Below are 20845 nucleotides of genomic sequence, written 5' to 3'. Positions count from 1 at the left end.
TTGTGACCACCTGGACCTAAAACCTGCCACCTGCTTTGGCTTAACTCATTCACCTTTTCTGCTAATGCAGAAAAAAACCCCTGGTTTGTCATGATGGACAGTGAGGGCAGAAGGGAGTCTATGAAGAATTCCTTTTGCTTATATTTTCCATTTCTTCTGCAGTTGTTGCTAAATCATAAATTTATCACAGCAGGAGCTTGCTGTGTTCATAATATTATATCATAGTGACTTACAGAGATGGAAAGAAAATCATACACAGTCGGTGCCAATTTTCAACTAAAATCTCATCACTTTACCCAGGCATCTTTCTTTTTTGAAACTGGCTCAAGAGAGTTTCACAGGTTTTGGAAATTATGGGTACGTTCTTCCACTGATCTCCTTTGACAAATGTATCTAAGAGTTCTTAGGTATAAGTGAGCCTGGACTGCAAGGCAGGATGATGGCACAGTTGGCTCAGCCTCCTTGTTGTGAATTTGCTGCCTAGCTCAGGGATGAAGTTTTAGCCAGTATCAATAATCCTGATTGTCCTATCTTTATTAAAATAACAATCTGAGTTTATCTCTAGTTTTGCCTTTTTTTTTTTTTTTTTTTTTTGGTAGCTTTGCTATTTATTTGGTGTTTGTGTCTTCTGTTTTTGTTGTCTTTCATTAGGCTCATTTATTCATCTGGTCTGACATTTGTATTTCTTCAGTCTTGTGTTATACTTCAGAGCAGAGTGAGGTGTTTCATTTCCACAGGTTTAGAACTGGTTTTGAAGAGTTTATGATACATTGCTGTCTATATATATATATATAAAAATTATTCCAGGTATGTTGCAGTGCTGTAGCACCAACATTTTTTTTCCAGAAATGAATTTGAGATAATCTATGTTGCAGATCTTGTCATGTCTATGTCACATCAGTAAAGCTTCTGGAGTTTAAAGAGGAAAATAATCTGTATGCTACCTTAAAAATGCACTGTCCTTTAATATGAGCTAGCCCAAAACCAAAAGAGGTCAACGCTATAGCATTAATGGGCTTTTTCTAGCTTGAAATTGTGGCTTTTAACATTAATGCTGCTAACCAGCTAAGAGATATCGAAGGATATAGTTTCTCATTTAGAATTAAATCATCCCCTCTTTGGAGTAGAGGGGAAAAAAAACTATAGAAGAGAAGAAAGTGAGAGGATTCAAGGAAGTCCAAGAGTCTAACCTTGCAGAGTTTCTGCCAAAAGCTTCCTTTCAGGAGAAGGGTTTGTGGTCTGTTTTCAATTGCAATCTGTATGTATTATGCTCACTGTTAAGGTCCCTAAACCTTAGGATGTGTGAGGATAGTACTGGCTACTTAGGTTGAACTACAGAGAAGGATGAGGGTAATGTCTGTGTCTTGAATCACCTCCTCATATATTGGTCAATTTTCAGCTCAGAGGCAATTATTAGCTTTGTATCCTTCTTAAATGTCTCCAGAAGAATTGAGGAAGTTAAAAGCTGTGGCCTACTAGGCAAGGAGAAGAAAATAATAGTTTCATCATAGTGTTTGTAAATCTGAGAGAGATGGAGAAAACCTTCCCATGTCAAAAGAATATGAAGCTGTCTTATTTCTGGCTCTCTGCAACTAGTAAAGCAGGAATATCTGTGAGAATTGAATTTGTTTTATAGCACAAGCATTGCTGAATAATGATTTGAGTATTTACAGGGGCTAGGGCTTACCTCATGTTGTTTTTCAGAATTCTTACTTCCCTGAAAAGGTGCATTTAGATATTCTTTCATTGATACTCTTTACCTCTGTAGGTACCGGCCTGTGTTTTTGAAGGTACTGTTCAACTGCTGTTCCTGTGTTGTTACTCCTAAACTTACATGTTAACATTTTATCACCCAAAAGGGGTGAGAGGCAAATTTACAATTTCCATTCAGTCTTACACTAAGGTGTCTCTTCTACCAAAAAAATTACACTGCAGAATTTTTCTGGTAAAATCTGAACTATGTGATAAAAATTAATTTCAAATTTTAAATTTTAAATCAAATGTAATAAATATTTTTGTAATAAATATTGTGCCCAAATTTTGCTACAGCTCAGCACTCAACATCATAGTGCAGAATGTTATGAAGGAGAATTAAATCATGGTTTAGTTCCATCTATACTGGCAAAGTCAGGTTTTTTTTTTGTTTTTTTTTTTTTTTTTTTTTTAGCTAAGCTGGAAAACTTGTGTGGGTCCCCCAATACTGGTTTTTACAGTGTAGGCAGGACTGAGTTTTGTGACTCAACTAACCATGTTTTTTTAATTAGATCACATCCTAAAGGAAAAATGTTACTAAAACATCTGAAAATACAAAATGTAAAATGGATTGGGCTTTTCTAGGAAAAGATATATATATATGTATATAAAAATATAAAACTATGCAAATAAAATACAAAGATGGCAGTATTGCTTGTGAAGCTCTGCTTAGCAAAAGGAAAACCTTAGAAGTTCTGGCCTCAGCAGCTCACAAGCCACTTATGTCTGTTCATTGGGAAAGGTGTATTAATAATTTTCATAAATATGATAAGAAATGCTTGGCATCCAAGAATCCAGCATGTCTTCTAAATCAACTAAAATCACAATGCTAGTCTTTAATTGGAATATTTTATTCGTGTGTCTGGGCTGTGCTTTTTCTAACTATTGTTTAGGCAGAATAAGGTGGGAGCATCTGTACTACAGCTGCTGCTCAAATAGAGCAATGCCTTTACTGTAGACAAAACAGTCGGTGCAATTGTTTTAATTTAGTTGTTTATGAAGAGCCAGAAGTAAGAAAGCTTTATATTCTTTTGAAGTGGGAAGATTTTCTTCATTTTCTTGAGATTTTTCAAAAAAATGTTCATCCAGAGGGTATTTCATAAACTAGGTTAGACAACTATCTAGCAACTTTTTTGTTTCTATGAAATGAGGAAGAATGAGATTCTTCTCTTTCTGTGCGTCGTTTCTGGGGATTGTTAGGTTTGATATGAAAGTATTTATTAATAGTTTCCACAAAGATGCTGTGATATATTTACAAGAACTTGCTGAATTTATTAGTAAATGTGCAGAGGGCAAACTGTTTTCTTTTTAAATAATTGCAAATGGAATCTGTTCTTTTTCCCTAATTTTCCTAATGAGTAGTTTTAATCTCTTTTTTGTCTTCAGCTGTTAGATGTGGAATCAAATACATCTGTTTTTAAATCAAATTCTGTAACAAGAAGTTCTTCTAATTAGCTTAATTTAAAATTAGTGTTTGCTTAGTCTTCATTACGTTCAAGTTTTTAAAATTACTGTAAGGAAGTATATTAAAAAAAAAAGAAAATCTAGCCATTTTTTATCTTTCAGCTCAGAACCAGTGTTTTCAAGCATTGATACTTACCCTTTTCTTTGAGCTATGTATTACTTAAACAAAGGCTGACAGCAAAGCTCAGTCTATAATATGTAAATTCTTGAGGAGAAATAGTGCCAAAAAACTGTGAAAAAATGGGTCCAGGCAGCTGCGTCACAAGGTTTGACCACTTCGGGCTGGGGTGCCAGGAGATTTGAGACAGATGTTTTCAGACATGCCGCATGCCTAAAACATTTCCAGGGGTCGAGCTACAAATAGTGACTTAATAAGTGCAGAAACAGGAAAAGTATGCAGGAGGACACAAGAGTTTATTCACCCCTAGGTGCACAGCCAGCCTCTTTACATTACATCTGCCTGTCAGGGTTGGCTATTTAAGCTGTCATGCCCTTGGTATTGCTCTTTGTCTGCCTGTGAATAAAGTGCAGCATTGTGATTACTAATCCCACTCCAGTGACTTGACTTTAAATGTGGTTTTGGAGCGGATCCCGGAGTTCTGTTTGCTAAGCTTCCTACTCCTGTTTCAGAGACACCACTGGAGATCTATGAGAGAGAGCACTGCAGACTGCCCTCCTCCTGCAGACCTGTCGCCTTTTTCTCACCCCCCTCCCGCCTTTTTTTTTTTTTTCCCCAAAACTTTTTGAAGGAAATCAATGGATACCAAAGTGATCTGTTTATTTTTCTTTTTTTCTTTGCCTCCGCTGACAGTGGGAAATCACACTGGTCGCATCAAGGTGGTCTTTACACCCAGCATCTGTAAAGTGACTTGTACCAAAGGCAACTGTCAGAACAACTGTGAGAAGGGAAATACCACCACCCTCATTAGTGAAAATGGCCATGCTGCTGACACTCTGACAGCCACTAACTTCCGAGTAGGTGAGTACCCTGAAACTGTATTTGTCCTTAGCTGTCCTCTCTTGACTAACAGAGGGAGGAGATGTTTTGTTATTAATACCAGTTGTGCATCTGTTACTCTTTGTTTGGAGGGCTGTGCTGAGTAGGAACCATTGTGTGTTAGGCAAGCGTTCTGGTATCCTTCGGAAATGTTCCCAAAAGTTCCTTTTGTGTCATAGGAAAAAAAACTCTCATATTTTTCATCTGAATTTTCAGCTGCAGGGCTACAACATGCTAAGCTGAAGCTTTTTGGTAAAATTCATTCCTCACAGTTTGTGTTGGTAAATAGAGAAAATGTCAGATTCCACGAAAAGTTCTGTTTCTTCTTTTTGCTTGTTGAATAGGCATTAAATGCACATAAAATCTAGCTAACAGTGAATCTGTCTTCAAAATATTGTTCAGGAGTTCCTTAAAACTACAGTCCTTTTTAAAAATACATCGGCTTAAAACTTTTTCTTACTGCTGAGAGTAAATCAGGTTTCATATTTGTCATTTTTAGAAACTGAAATAATGTTAAGTCCAATTGAAGTTATTGAAGCTAGTCACTCTCTGTTAATGTTTGTTCTTTCTGCTTGCTCAGTATGAGTATCAGCAGTATGCCAGTCTAAACTGTACAACTGCTTGACTGTGGTGAAACAAACCTGAAACCTATCTAGGATAATGATTAGCATATTTTAATTGTACACTATATGATGCTGGTAGGAATTTGTGTGCAAATATCAGTCTTGCAAGCTAAGAGGAATACAGATATATAGATACATGCCTAAACACTTTTAAATTTGTTGTTTCACATTGTGATATCCTTAACTGCTCTTGGAAAGTGTTTTGTTGTTATGCTGAAAATATCATAGTGTCATTTTCTAAAAAAACTTTAGAATTAATTATTTTGCCAATTTGTACTCAAAGAATGCCAGATATGAACATTGTAATTTTAGTCTCCATCCAGTATAAACATAATGTCAGGCAGCGCTGAGGCTGGCCTATACTGCCCTTTTTAAAGTGCACTATATTTCAGGCTCTGAGGGGGGAAAAGTTATTCCAAATTATTCTTCTTTTCATCAGGACAGACGATACAAAGAGCAGTTCCTTCTCTTAACACTCCTACTAGACTATCAGACTGTGGGTGAAAGCTCTTGAAATTAATAATGCATTCCTTGATAATATGCATGTTTGTAAAAATATATATATATATTGGACTAATGATAATAAAACCCGTGTTTTAAAAGAGCAAGATAGCACATTTGGGGTTTGTTTATGGTTGTTTTGAAGCATTAAAAAAGAAAAGGATTTTGCAAAGGAATGGTAAATCAAGTACTTTGAACTTGTGTTTACTGTCAATACAGATTTTTGGCAAGAACCACAGCTAAGTAAGTTTTTTTGGTTTAATTTTCTGACTACTGTGAAAGGATAGGGTTATTCCCCCCCCCCCCCCCTTCATTTGACCTATTTTTTTATTGAAATTATGAAATGCTGAGAAGAAGCAGTCATGTAATTTGTCTGCTATGTAAATCTGTGCTGTAACACGACCTTTTCTCAAATACTTGAAAACTTGGAGAGTGGAAATCGACCTGTGAAGACGTGTTCCACACCTTCCTTCCTGGCCTCAGGCCATGCAGCTCATGATGCACTGTGTACAATAGGCTGCTAGAAATATTCAACAAAAGCAGCTCATAATAGTACTTGATGGAACGATAGGGGCGTCTTATGTTTAAAAATGTATAAAAACAAGTCGCTACACATGTATAGGGATTTTTAACCTGCCTGTAGCTGTCTGTCTTCCCTATTACCTTTAAAAGACCAAAAGCATTCACCACACCTCTAAGTATCGTCATTTTTACAGAAGAGGAATAAGAAAGAGGTCTAAACTGTGACTTCAAGGCTCTCTAGTTAGAAGTAAAAATGCTGAGTGAACTTAACTTAATAGCCAGAGGGGAGAGATCCTACACCTGTAGACTGAGTTCTTTCACTGATTGCAGATTTTCAGGAGCTTTTGAGTCAGGGTTTAAAATATGTACTACTGAAATAATTTTTATATCTGTTCTCTAACTAGTGCCTCATTAGCTTAGGCTTGTCCTGATAGAGATATCTCCTGATACATAAAGCAAAGTAATTTGGGCCTTCTGAGATCATTTATTTTTGTTATATTTTTAACATCTGTATTATGTTTTGCTCGTGCTTTTTGCTTTTAAGTCCCTGTTCTAAACTTGTTTACTTACTGTTTATCCAAAATGCGTGGAAATTCTTACTATGATCATTTGACATTTTAAAAGCACAACCATGAAACAGAATGTCATGTCAGAAAATTTATATTTAAAGCAGCAAACAGCACTTTTTCAGTATTTTTTTTTTTTAAGTATTTGTTCTTCTTAAAGCCAAGAAAGATAAATTCACATGCCCTATTTGGAAAACTAACTCCTATTACTAATAATAGGTACCTGCTATGAGTAGGGAAATTAGGAAACTGCTTTAGGTTGTTAGATCTAAATGTATTTGTGTAGTAGGAGCAGCATTCTAGTACACAAGAATGAATTTAGATTCTCTGATGACAGATTGCAGTTAGCCATCACTTTGCTTTGTTCTTAATAATCCATTCTTTCTAATAATGAACAAGAGTAAAATTTTGTGTGTATGTTTTAAACTTTGTGCTGAACTTTGTAAACACTTTTTATTTTCAGAGAGAGTAAGTTGCAGTGTCTGTACTAAAGCTACTCAAGTTTTTCCATGGGTTATTTCAGATTCTTAAAATTTGCTCAGTTTGTCATTTCAGCTGAAACTTGGTACCAGTGAGTCCAGGCAAGGAACAAATCCTGTTTCCTGAAAATTTTATTAGATAGGGATAAGCCATTGAAAACAAAGACCCACAAGAAGAAACAGATGGGGGGAAATGTAGCTTTTCAGGTAGCTGAGATTTTGGCTGTTCTCATGAAGAGCTCTAGCATTTCAATTGAAGGTGGTGAAAGCTTGGTATTTAAAAGGAAGGATCTTCTTGATTGCTAGTCTGCTTCAGTGAAAGTTTGGGGGATTTTGCAGTTTCATTTTGTGAATGGGTTATGTTGCATAGTTAAACTAACCAACCTCCAGTATTTCATTGGCTTGGAGAATGAAAGGATTCAATCTGAGTGGAAGCTTCTGCTGAATAGGTGATTCTTGTTACTCTATTGGATTGATGCATGTGCAGTTTGTATGGTATTTCAGTCTGATATATCTACAGAGGCTTGTAAAACAGGGTCAATATATGTGCATAGGAAAGGATATGTATAGAATAAACATATGAGGTTTCTGTATCATTCATTGAGATGTAATTCAGATTACTCAGTGATGTGTCCTGTTTCTCCTCAAAATTTTTCCACATTCCGAAATACCTATTTTTGAAATTAATTTTCTCTCTGTAAGGAGTGGGAGACAGTGACTAGTTTGTAACTGTAAAATGAAACAGTAAGGAATTAGGAAATGCCCAAATTAATGTTCTTCATGGTCTTTATTTTTTTCCCCTGTTGTGCCTATGTATTTAATTATAGCTTTACAATCTATTTTTTTCCACAGGATCCCTGCCTCATTCATTGCACAGGAATGACAGAACTTAGTAAAGGAAGCAGTCATTTAATACCTAGGTTTATATTCACTGTTCATTTGCAGCCCTGCATCTCATTTAAAGCAGTTCATTCAAACTTATATATAAATGAGAAGTTAAAAAGACTTGCATGCTATTCAGTGGAAGTGCATACCTCACTGTGGAGATTTTGTGACTGAGCACTTGGCCGTATCTGTGTCAAACAGGGAAATAGCAGCACTCTGCAGATGGAGACCAAGGAGAGTTGAAGAATTTTTTTCTCGAGACCATAGGAGACAATTGTGGCAGAGGTGGTGATAGGGTTCTTGCTGCTACTCCCCTTTATGTCACTCTTTAACACTCATCAGTATCTCTTCTTTTAACATTCCTTTCCCCTTTTCTTCCGATCGCTTTTCATATAGCCTGCACAGTTGTCCTTCCTCCTGGCTTTCCTATGCACAAGCATAGTTTACTTAGGTCATTACTGGGGATAAGGGAATATTTTTGTTGTGTGCTTTCCCTTGGAAGAAGGGCAGATTTTTAGGAACCCTTTATTTCTTGTTTCATTGAATTTGAGTTGAAAGTTAAAGTGTTTCTCCTACAGTTTCAGTCGTCTTGTAGGGAATTGTTGTGAGGTTGAGAATGATGTCAGATGTGTGTGTTGTGGCCGGCAGTCCGTGTGAGCCATTCTTCCTTGTGAGTCTAGAAGAGAATGAGGAGACGTTCATCCATCCTCCTTTCTTCTCATCTCCATTTGTCTCTGGTCCTATATTAACATGTTAATAAGGATCTGCTGGACATCATTTGGTGATGTGGTGTCATGGTGTCTGAAGTGAAACTATATCTGGTCCTTCATATTTTGAAGGACCAGATACATTTATTTAATAATAAATTTTAAAACTTTCAACACGGATCACAGTGATCTGCATATCCTGTACCCTGTTGCAATAATGCTCAAATTACATTGCCTATTTAATTTTGGCACTTTCCCTATTGGAACTTTATATAAAAAAAAATTTCCTGTTTAACTGTGTTGACTCTGTACAAATGTTTTTGGATAATTGAGGTTATCCAGAAGTTTCCAATTATGTATAGACAGAAACTTCCAAGAAGCAGCATAAACATTTTGCTCAAATTTTATTTGGTCTTCGGTTGAAAGTAACGAAAGAAAATTTGACCAATATATGTTAAAAAAATAAATTATTCAAAGGGAATTTGCTAAAAATCTCACTGCGTAATTATTGTAACAGGATTTCCTATCTAGGAGAGAGTCTAGAGAGCATAATTATTTAGAACTGTGAAGATGTAAAGCAATTATTTTACAAAAAGTTGATAGAATTTCTGAATTTTATTCAGATGTACATGATCGTGAATTTCCATCAATGCTGTAGAACAGGCTGCCCAGAGAGGTGGTGGAGTCACCATCCCTGGAAGTGTTCAAAAAACGGGTAGACGTGGCACTCTGGGACATGGTTTTAGTCTAGTCTACCCTTGATTGGTTTAGTGTGGACTTGGTAGTGTGGGTTAATGGTTGGACTGGATGATCTTAAAGGTCTTTTCCAACCTAAACGATTCTATGATTCTATGATTCTAAGTTAACATTGCTTTTTATTCAAGCACTTCTGTTCTTATCAGAGGATTGTGTTGGTAAAAAATGGCAGTGACCTGTAAGCAAGTCAGCACATTTCTATCTGTAGTTTGTGTATGACAAGAAATCCAAGAGCAATGAATGGCATTTTCTTGTTGCCATTTGCTGTGTAATAAAGTTGTTGTTTCTTTGCTCTGTATGATACGTACTACACATATCCTACTACATTTAAGAGGTACTGTAAGACTATGACATTTGAGGAGGATTTATCAATATTGTTTGGTATGAAAAGGCATTTATTGTAAATAATATTGGGGGGCAAATTTGACATATAAAAGCATATAAAAGACCAACAGCTTGTGGAAGTATTTGTGTAGATTTGTGAGAATTTACAGATTCTTCTGGCAGCTTGTGAGTTGTACGCTGTTCAGTTTTCTACCCATTATATTTTATTCTTTGTTGTACCGGGTTTAGTAAGAGTTGCTAGAATGGCAACATGTTAGAAGAGATACTTTCTTCTCTATTACGAAGTGGTGGTTATTACTCAGCGAATGGTGTCAGCCGGGGTAGGTGACCCATTGTGTCTGATCTATGTAACTTGTGCCTCAGCAAAACGCTATTCCTATGGCTTCAGCTGAGACTTAGCAGATGTACATGTAGCTTCTCAAATGGAGGATTTAAAATAATTGATAACAAATGTCATGCAAAGATTTTTGAATTCCTTTTGGTAACATAACTGAGGAGAATTGATTTTTTTTAAAATGCTTTGGTTTTCAACTTGATTATGTTCCATCAGACATCCTAATTGATGAGGAGCTTGTTTCTGGAGAAACTGCTTAGCTCAAGAACAGTATATGATAATTCATAGTCAGTTCTTAGTAGTGTATTCTTTGTGGGTAAGAGTGAAGTGTTACTTTGAAATATCCTTGGTTTTTGCACTTGAACTTGCCATAGTATCATCCTTTTCTGAACTAGTTATGATGTAAGAACCATGCTATTCCCCCACTATTATCAGTTTAGTCCTTGTACTGTCTCTATAGTGGCTACCTTGTAGCCTTATTTGGTAAAAGTTTTGTTTCGGCTGTTCCTGCAGTAATTAGCATTTATGCTCTGTCAGGCTTTATTGTTTTATGCTCTTTTTGCTGCCAGATGAAATATTTTTTTCTTTTAACAGACACTGGCAGACACTTGAAAATTTCAGAATTCTCGGACAACTTTATTAAAAGATTAACTTTTTAAACTTTCTGCAACAGTAGTCGAGGAAGTTGGTCAGTCTGTCAGACTGTCTCCCTCTCAGGAAAAAAAAAAAAGGAAGGGATCAGGACATTAGAGTTTATTCACTGCTTTAGCTGGTAATTTGAAATTTAATCTGTATAAATGATGACCATGCTTGAAAGATTTATTCATGCAGCAGCATTGTAACAGCTGTAGCAAAATGAAGGCCAAGTATTTTTCCTCAGACACTGGACTGAGTGGCTAAAATAGAAAGAAGGACGAATCATGGTGGAACTATTTTATGAGTTGTTTACATCCTCTGCCTTATAGAAGATAGTAGGAAAAAGGTATTTCCCAGCCTGAAGAGCCAATGTAAAACAGTTTGGGAGGAACCACTTACCATGAGCATCAATTTAACAGATATTCTTTTTTTCCAATCTCCCTTTTTTCTGTAAAGTAAATTTGAGCAGACAGGAGAATGAATTAATTTACTCACAAGCCAGGTAGTGTAGTGTAGGCTTTCCTGATCTGAACCACTAGTGGACTAAAATTCTACCCTGTAATGTAAATGTCTCACTCTGTAGTCTGAGCGGTGCTCAGGGTTTTAATGGTTTTTCAATTATTGGCTGCCTATACTCAAATTGCAAAGAAAAGTGATATCTTAAGGATTTTGTTGTTGTTGATATCCACATCTGTTCAGAAGGAATTCTTTCTTTCCCCCATGTATTTATCAGTACTTGTCATCAACAAACAGTTCTGTTTTCTACTATACATACAGCTTACAGCATCTGTGAGCTCTTTTTTAATAACTTTAAAATATTCAAATTTGACATCTTTCCCTCTGATTCTAACAGAGGCCAAATGCTAATTTAAAGAAAATACATTGTTCGGCCAGATGATTTTAATGAGGTTGAACTTAGACAAGCCTGTTAGCAACTCATTTCCCTCCCTTGCTCACCTTAAGGACTTCAGACCATCACTGCGAAGCAAAAGTCCATCTGCTCTCAAAGCACTCACCAAACTGTATATTATAGAGAACACAGTTTTTGGATGTGCAGTCATAGGAAAAACCACAAATGGAAATGGTACAAAATCCACACCTGCAGCCATTCAAAAACACATGGCCTATGTTTCCCTCAAAGTTAAAGGAAAACAGAACACAAAGTTAAAATGCATAATGCTTTATTTTACTGTATAGGGTTTTAATTTGTAGGGATTAGTTTATGTACATCTGACTTGAAGTACTGTGAAAAGAGAAATATGAGTGCATTTATTTGAATGATTATATTGTTGCATATTCAAATAAACACACACTACCTTCTACAGCTATGATTTTGTTATTGCTAAATCAAATGTCTTTGCACATACCTCGCTGAAGATCAAGTGTATGCCAACTTTGGCTTAAAAAAGAAGAAAGTTGCCTTTGAATTATGCAAGCACAGAAGAGTGACAAATTTCTTTACCGGGTAAAAGACAGCATTTATCATGGTTAGATTTCTTAGCAAATGGGTTTGTATTTAATGTGTCCTTTTGGACATAACACAGTAGGAAGGAAGCAAGCAGCTATCACAGCTCTACTGATTGCAGTCTTTCCCCATTCAGCCTCTTTACTGTTGATTCTGGTTTTGTTTATTCTGCTCCAGATAATTCCTCTAGATAATTCCTCTGTCTCTGCACAGTGTAGCCTGTCTAACTTTCACCTACCCATTCCACCTGTAATTAGCTCTTAGATTTGAGTATCACTGTAACTGAGAGGCCTGTTTTGTAGCGTAGAGGCACAGAGATTTCTGGATCTTTCTTTTGGAACGTGAACTATATCTTCATTATACGCACATTTAAATTCTTTGAGTTTTCTATCTATCCATAAAAAATCTGAACTGTTAAAAGGGAACTGGGAACTTTTAGCCAGGGGTTTACAAATGTGAATCAAGTTGAAGTCCATGGGAATGTAAACTTTTTTACAAACCTCTTACAAAGTCTTGAGGGACGCCAGTCAGTGAATAGAAGGAAAACTGGGTATTTGCTGCTTGCACAGGAAGGGGGTTGAGTTTTAAGACACCCAATCACAGAGAGTATTTCTCATCTGTATTTTACACAGCCAAATACTTTGTTATTTTGTAATCTTGGTTGTATTTTTAGTTTAATTCGAAGATGATAAGCTGAGCTATGAAGTCAAATTTTTATATTTGATATTATTCAGATATTTAAAGTTTAGGGGAACTTTCAGCAACTTTTCATGTCATAATTTAGGAACACAAGTTCTCAGACTTCTCCCTGAGAGGGACTGCCTCTGTTCATAGGTTGTATAGGGCAGTGGTCTCCAAACTTTTTGGATTGCACATCTGTATCAGTAAAAAACTTTTTGAGCACGCATCCCAAATACATGTATATTTATTTATAAACTATATACATGTACTACTGTATATATCACATATACATTATAAAACAGATACAAAATAAATTAAAAATGGATGAGATAAAGATGAAGTAAACTCTATTTTGAAAATTTATTTTATTTATTAATGGTACAAAGCATATTTCTTTCTAGCATCCCAGTAGATTGTCTTGCACATTGCCTGGGGTGACCACACCCTGCTTTGGAGACCGCTGGTATAGGGAACCAAAGGAGGCCAGCTTCATAACGTAAGCTGTAATGCTATCTTCTTGCAGTTAGTGTGTGTCCATCGTGTCTCTCTTACTTAGTGTTTGATTATATTAAATTCAGCCTGTTATGTTAGATGCTCTATATGTAGGTGCTAGAACACCTTTTTCAATCTAATCAGAAGTTACATAGGTCGAAGAATCCCTATTACAACAATGGGGGCAAAGGGATTTTTTGTACTTGCATACATTTCAGTGCACAGGGTCAGGTACAACACGACAGTGTGAAGCTTGTCAGTGGGGTTGTACACCACTCAGGGGAGTTGGGTGCATGGTTTAATTGCTTGGAACTGGACATGACTGGTCAGAGCGCTGACTGTATTTTAGGTTTATGCAGCTTGTGCCACAATTTATACAGCTATTATGTGTTGTTAAAAGAACCACAATGAGAAGTGATGAAGTTGTGTGGGTTTTTTAATGAATTTCCAACTGTACACACTCTGCAGAGTAACCTTTATCCTTCCTACTCATTAGAACTGACTCCGCTCCTTTCCTCCTTCAGAACTCCAAGATTTGAGTCTCTTGCTTTTCACTGGTCTCCTATGACCTAATTTATTAGTAAAACTCTGAATACTATCCTTCCCAATATTCTCATATTGTGTCACCTCCTCAAGGTCAACTCCCTAGAAAACTTTCCAATTTCTTGTGATCCAGCCAGTGCCAGAAAATCTTAGCTTATGTTTTTCATATTTTTTAACTAGTCCAGGAAGGTCCAGATTACAAGTTATTATTTGTATGTTAATGGGTATCCACTTGAAAGAATCTGTTCCTATTTTATTCTTCTTGTAAACTTTTTCACACAAAAACAAGCACTGTGGTAATGTTACAGTAATCAGAGAGCAGTCTCCTGATGTTCGGAAATGATGGAAATTTTTGTAATGACTACAGTTTTTGTGGCTATTCTTTTTCTATTCTAAACATAATTTTGTTATTGGAGGATGTGTTGTGGTATGGGATGCAGTGGATCAGTGTTCATAGACCCTTTGGATCTAAGGCTGGGGTTTGTCCCACTCACCAAATCTTACTGAGGTGCCTGAATCAGGAGCCTGGTAGTCAGTGATAAGAGACACCTTTATGGCAGGATGGCCTGAATGGCCTCCTGGGTGAGCCTCTCTTCACTGACAGAGTGGGAAACCTCGGGTAACAACACTCGTAACTTAGATGGCTCAAGAAGGCACAAAAGGTTAAATGGGTGAATCTTGGCTTAAGTATCTATTACTCAGTTGCCAGAAATGGTCAGGATGCTGATGTCCCTGGCCAGTGTCAGCCTTGCTGCTTCTGTGGTCTTCAGAGCCTTTGCATAACGGAGGCGTGACCACATTGCCTAAATGTTTCTCAGGACATTTTGCCACTTCGTCTGATGGTAACCAAGTCATTTGATGTCTAAGAGCAGCTCTTTTCTCTGCCTTACGCTACTGGGTGTTGTTACTTTTTTACTCCATGCAAGAGTCCAGTATGTTTTTTGGAAACAGCCTAATAGGGGAATGGTGTCAGAGCAGAGGATCAGTTCAATGACTTCATCAGGCTGTAACCATTCATGAGCACTAACAGCTTAGTGTCTTTATGGTCAGGTTACTCATTAATTCTGTCATCCTTAAAGGTGGGTAATGCGGCTCAGCTGACACCAGAAAGGAAGAGTACAGCCTGGAAGGATCCTGTAGCGATAAAGACGCTTGTTGTTCGTTGTCATCTGTCTTTCTGTTGAATTCTTGCTCCGTCTGTTGAAAACAGATACATTACAACATTAACTAATACATGTTAGTATTATGCATGCTAGGCACATGTATGCTATTAGGAGTAAGAGCATTAAAAGCACTGGGAACGTAGGAATGGTTAGTTTTCATCAGACACTGGGCACCTTAATTTCAGCGTTCCTACTTTGACAGTGGCAATTTATAAGTTATTCAGGACTGCTTACAATGATACCTCTAAGGGTTTTATACTGCAACATATTATTTTGCAATCTGTTTATGTTTTGTTTTAAGAATGATGGTTTTAGAAAAGTGTTGCTAACTTGCTACACTTTCAAACCCAGCCTTCCCTAGAGATTTTATTTCAGTTGCATGTGTCTTGCACAAAGAGGAAAATTAATATCAACACACTGTAGAAATCTGAAGAAATACCTGGAGTAGCTTTTCTGTATGTGTTAGCATCATTATCAAAGGTCTGACACTGGCCATTTGTAATGCATTAACTCCTGATAAACAGCAACTAGTGTTGGGGTTTTTTTTTTCCCCTTAATATACTGATTCTAGGCCTAACTCTTGTGTTATACTTAATATATCAGGATCAGCTCTAATAAAATCAATAGATTCACCAAATATGATCAGGGTAGGAGTGAGTCATCCCGTAACACTCTGTCTGTCCCTTTGCCTCTAAAAATAGTGTCTGAATTGTCTCAGATATTGAGAATATTAGAGGCCGATTTAGCAGAGTGAGTATGAGCATCATGCCTGTTAGTGAGCCAGAATCATTCTGTCCATCAGTTCTCAACTACCATAATTTTTGCTATGCCCTTTTTATGTTGAGTAACCACAGCTTTAGGCCATTTTCCATGGCAGAGCATACCTTTTATTTTTCTGATAGCATTTGAATATTCTAATACTGTTTTTCGGCCATCCCATTCTTTCCACACTGTAACACTTCAATGTTTTTTTGGCAGCTGTTGGTCAGATGGTGCTCATTTCAGTCACATACACACAGGCCTACAGTTGGATTTGACATCTCTGAGGATAGCTGGCTTATAACTAGAGCCTGGAAGGACGTGATACAGGTCCTATGAGACTCCCATGCCCTTTGGACCCACATTGAGGGATGAATGAAATGCCTGGAGGCATATTGGTTGTCTCTTGGTTGACTTTGTGTACACATCTTCAAGTCACTAACATCCAACTCTTGTTCCTGAGGTGTTTTAAAGTACTGAGTTTAAAACCGAGAAAGACATGAGTAGTACAGTGAAGTTATCTTGTGCATGCTCGTTCTGGATTTCTTGCTGATCATGATGCTCACTCAATAAATGAATATTTCTCTAAAATGTATTGCAGCCTTGTCCTGTATGATCTGAACCTGCTCCCCAGTTTTCAGTGTCAGGATCTCCCATAGTTGACAGTGTAGCCTCCATTAAACAATGACTGAATACCGCACTATTGATACGCTTTTATAATGGAAAACTGAGGCATAGTGGGACAAGCATGTAGACTGAGACAGCTTAATGTCAGCATCCTACACGAGGCGCATGTTGAAACTTACGTTACAGTCAATGGAGATTTAGAAATTTGTTCAACTTGTTCTAATAGAGCCACAGAGAACTAAGGCAGTACCTACTTGACTCTGTTGTTCCTTGGATGGGATCTCACAGCTTTCCATCTCCAGTGAAGACAGTATCCCTCCCCCTTTTCAATAAGTAGACAGTTCTTCTTTCCTGGTTTGTACCTAATTTGTTACACTTACTGCACCTTATTTACAGTGAGTTGACACTACCATCAAGTGATGCAAATCACTAGACAGCCTTTCAGCAGCTCAAATAAAGCTCAGTTACTTGTGGAGATAATGGTCACCCCAGAAGCTGAGGCTGTATTTACCAGCTGAGTTAGAGAATGCATTTTAAATGGAAAGTTTGGTGTTGGGACATACGAAAAGGTAAAATGCTTGAAGATGTAGGTGATCTGATTTTGTGATGCTTTCTTCTACTTGTGTTCCTTGGTAATTGCCATGTAGTGCTGCATTAAGTAGAATCACAGACACCCCTCCAATTAGGCTTTAAGGTACTGCATGATTTGTTAAAGCTTGATGCTGATAGTGGTACATGGAGGAGTTTGCAAAGAGCAAGCTGTTAAATTCAAAATGGTGACCTTACTAAAGGGGCTGAAAGGGTGAAATCTCATGTGTTCTGAGAAGGATACAATATTCTTTCCTCTTCTTTAAAAACATAGGTCCATGTTGGATCAACAAAAACTAGCTTTCAAAAGTATTTATCGATTTCACAGTGTAAAAGATATCTCTACGTAGCCTTCTGGTTAGATTAATGAGCCTTTTAAGTAGAGAAAAAGAGAATCTTATTCTCAACAACATTTATTCCATCTTCCACCTCAGAAAGGGCCCAGACATACCATTTTTACAGCGTGTCCTTGGAAGTTGGCACACAAGTGCTGTGTTACACTGTTGGCAGGAGATGGAGGCTGAAACTCTTTTTTCCTTAATTGCTCTGCCTGGATTCCTCACACTTAAATATGGGTATTTCATCTGTTCTGTCATAATATGATACAATGAGGGATGCATTTCTGGGAACAGTTTATCTTCTCCCTAAAGCAATCCATTTTTAAAAGCCTCATGTTCTCATAATGTTTAGAAGTTTAGGGTGCTCTTTGCAGCAAAAAATCATTCAAAAACTCATGTATCCTTGTTAGTAGTTCCTGGATAAAGGAGTTTTATGTAAAAGGAAGATGCATACATCTGTATGTGGCATGTGCACAGATCTCCTTACTCTGGGATTTTTAGAGGCAGCCTGCTGCTTTGGTCTTCTTGACAGAACCAAATGTGGTTGCAGTTGGGTTAGAGGGGAGTAAAGACAGTTGTCATTACTTGAATGCAATTCATTCTCTTGCTGAAGAATTCCATAGTAGTTGAGTTCATCCTTGGACTCTGATGTTTACCTACATCTTTAATGTTAGCAGTCTTGAAATGTCATGTGCACTCAACTGCAAACCAATGAAATGACCCCTGCAATGCAGCTTAGCGTTAACGTTATTTTTTTGGAGGGGGAGATATTAATGATAAGTGATTATATATCATTCCTGAGAGATGTAATCATTCTGCATTTAACCCTGCTGGGGGAGGAGGGCAGTTAATTTTAACAGTGCAAATGTAAGAAAATAATTTTACCTACAGAAAATAACATTCATATGCAGAAAAGATTGTTTGTATTTTGGAAGTGTTAAACTTGTTTCAGGACTGTTCTTTGTTGCTAACTCTTGATGTTCTTTGAGACTTTTTTCTTGGGTTTTGGGGGTTTTTTGTTTCTTGGTTGGGGGTTTTTTGTTTGGTGGTTTGGTTTTTGGGTTTGGTTTTTTTTTAAGTTCATGATGGAGACAGGAATAACACCACAAAGATTGTTTATTTTGGCAATAATTTGGTTTTCTTGTCTGGATAAGCAGCAGTACTTACGATGCCATTGCCAAGTGGGGCTGCATTACTTTGTTCAAGATCCCTTGGTAATACTAGTTTAAAAATATAAGACAAATTCTAATGAAGTCAGTGACTATGTTAATTCACAATAGCTGAGAACCCAGTTTAGTAGCTATATATTTTTTCTTATCATACCGTTAGGTTTGAGGTAGGTTCCTGTTTGAAATTTTTCCCTGCAGTGTTGCAGATCTTATTTCTTTCCAGAGGAAACACCTGGAGCGCCTTCAGTATTGTGTTCAGCCTTTTAGGATGATTTCTATTAATGTATTGTAGCATACAAAGTAAAAATTTGTTTGATAAGATTCTTGTTATAATGTTTACACATCTACTGATAAGCAGTGTGAAGGTGACAGTACAAGGGACCACATTCAATATAGTTCCTCTGTATCACTTTCTGGTCAGAAGTCTGGGAGACTTGGGAGTTCATATGTGAAGGAACATGAATAACAGCTTTGAATATATTGTGTTGATGATAATTGTAACTACAGAAGCACCAAATAAGGAGAAGCAAATCTTGGGACTGTATATACAAACTAGATTTTGGTGTTCTTGTTTACAAATGGTATCCATGAAGTCTGATAACAGCCTCCAATAATAAAGAAGTGTACTTCAGCAGGGACATTCTTTGAAGTATGCCCCATACCTGTACTATTCTATTGTCTGTCATTCCTACTAATTTACAATTACTCGTTGTAAAAATATTGTGTTTAAATTTATGCTATTTTGGGGGAATCTATATTTAAAACTAATTTAAAACTAATTGAACTAGTAGTAAACTAAATTAATCTATTTACTAGAGAGTTTTCTATATGACAACTCTTTCATTGTATTTTTTATTTTGTATCTTTTTGGTGTACCCAACTGAGAAAGTGTGCACTGTTTTTCTACCTGCCTTTCCTGCACTGATTTTCCAGCAACACCCTTACTTTTACAAGCATCTTTCAAAATATAATTGCATGTTTTTATGCCTGTTACAGGGTATTAATATACCTGAGTTCATGCCTTATACTTAAGCCATTGTTTGTGCACAAGATTGCATTCAACAAGGGAAACCGGAGGAGAGCCTCAAACCAGTTTTCTCTTCTTGTTGAATATTAGAGATTTCATTAAAAAGTGCTGTAACAGGGAGGCTCATCCCCCACGTCATACTGCCATTTGTCACATACTGAGACTCCTCTCTCAGCAGTAGCAGAGAGTAGCCATTTCTACAGGATTGCTTGTGTCTGGGACTAAATCTGGTGCTGTCCTCATTGGATTAGTGAATAGCAGTGGTATGTAACAAGGGACTTGTGGGTGGTAACTAGGCTGTTCACGTGAGCAGGGCATGACTGAAGAAGTTTTCAGTGGTGAGCAGAAAACAGCATTTTTCATCTGCTGTTGGAGCTCTCACCATCAGATTTACTTTTAAAAATTGGGTTTGGTTGTTGCAATGGAATGTTTCTCTTACAAGTTGTCAAAATACAAACATTAGGATAAATTCAGAGGTGAATATAGAGGTGTCATACTATTAAATCAAGGCCACTTAAAGCTTTTTTTCTGTTCTCCCTCTCCCTCCCAAAGCACAAGTTTCTAATGTCAAGATTATCTTAATCTTACTTTAAAAAATAAACTAATTATTCAGTAACTTAAATTGCAATTCTTCATATAACACCTCTTAATTACAGCCAGGAATCTGAAGAGAAAACTGTTTAGGATGATGTAGTTAGAAAATTGAGGGACAACAAGAAGGTGGGGGCGGGGAGGGAAGGGAATAGGGAAGAGTCTAAACTGGAGGATAGCATCATTACTGTAGTGCATACCTCTGTGCCTTTTGTGGGTTACTGTTAGAGTTTCTGCAATTAGAAAGTAGAAAAAAGATTGAAACAATTGCACAGATCTATATGTAGCACCTCTGTGTTTCAATTTTTACCTAAAGTGTATGGTATTTAGAGGCATTACATTACCAGAATGTTGTATGTGGCAGTGTTTCCCCTCAGTGAATGCTATCTCTTCTTTCCTATGAAAAATTGTGGTTGGTAGATCTGCCTGCTAGTCCCTGCATTTTCTGTATGCTTAGTAACAGCATGGAAGAAAGATGCCCAAACAGCTGTGGGGCATGTAGTAATGCTGGACAATGGTGTAGTACTCAGAGACAAAATTAATCTAGTGATTCGTGATGCATCTAGTGGAAATACTGTGATCTAATGAGCAGTTTAAGGTTTTCCTTGGAGAGCCTGTTGATGTAATTGAGTAGTGCTTATACCTGAATAGTTGATAGCATCTAAGTAGAAGAGGCAAAGAATGATGAGGGAAAGTGAGACAGAAACTTGCATGTTCCCTGAGGTGTAAAAGGAAAGGCATTTGGAGAGTCAGATGAGGAACATCTCAAAATCCATCTTTATTTTCTTCAGCACTGGAAGGGATTTTCCATCCATCCTAAGGGCTTGTTTGGGTA

At 37.0% G+C, this 20845-nt stretch overlaps 1 protein-coding gene across 1 annotated transcript in view; it reads left to right on the top strand.

Annotated features, from left to right (window-relative positions):
- The window catches only part of LTBP1 (latent transforming growth factor beta binding protein 1), a 204995-nt gene that overhangs the window by 66855 nt on the left and 117295 nt on the right, over positions 1-20845 (top strand). The window contains exon 5 of the mRNA XM_075708573.1: positions 4028-4195. Coding sequence (XP_075564688.1) covers positions 4028-4195 — 168 coding nt within the window. The remainder of the gene's footprint in view (positions 1-4027; positions 4196-20845) is intronic.

Source organism: Pelecanus crispus, chromosome 3 (assembly GCF_030463565.1).
Source record: "Pelecanus crispus isolate bPelCri1 chromosome 3, bPelCri1.pri, whole genome shotgun sequence".
In the NCBI taxonomy this organism is placed as follows: domain Eukaryota; kingdom Metazoa; phylum Chordata; class Aves; order Pelecaniformes; family Pelecanidae; genus Pelecanus; species Pelecanus crispus.
Note: the sequence above shows the minus strand (reverse complement) of the source record. Positions and strands in the feature narration are given on the sequence as shown.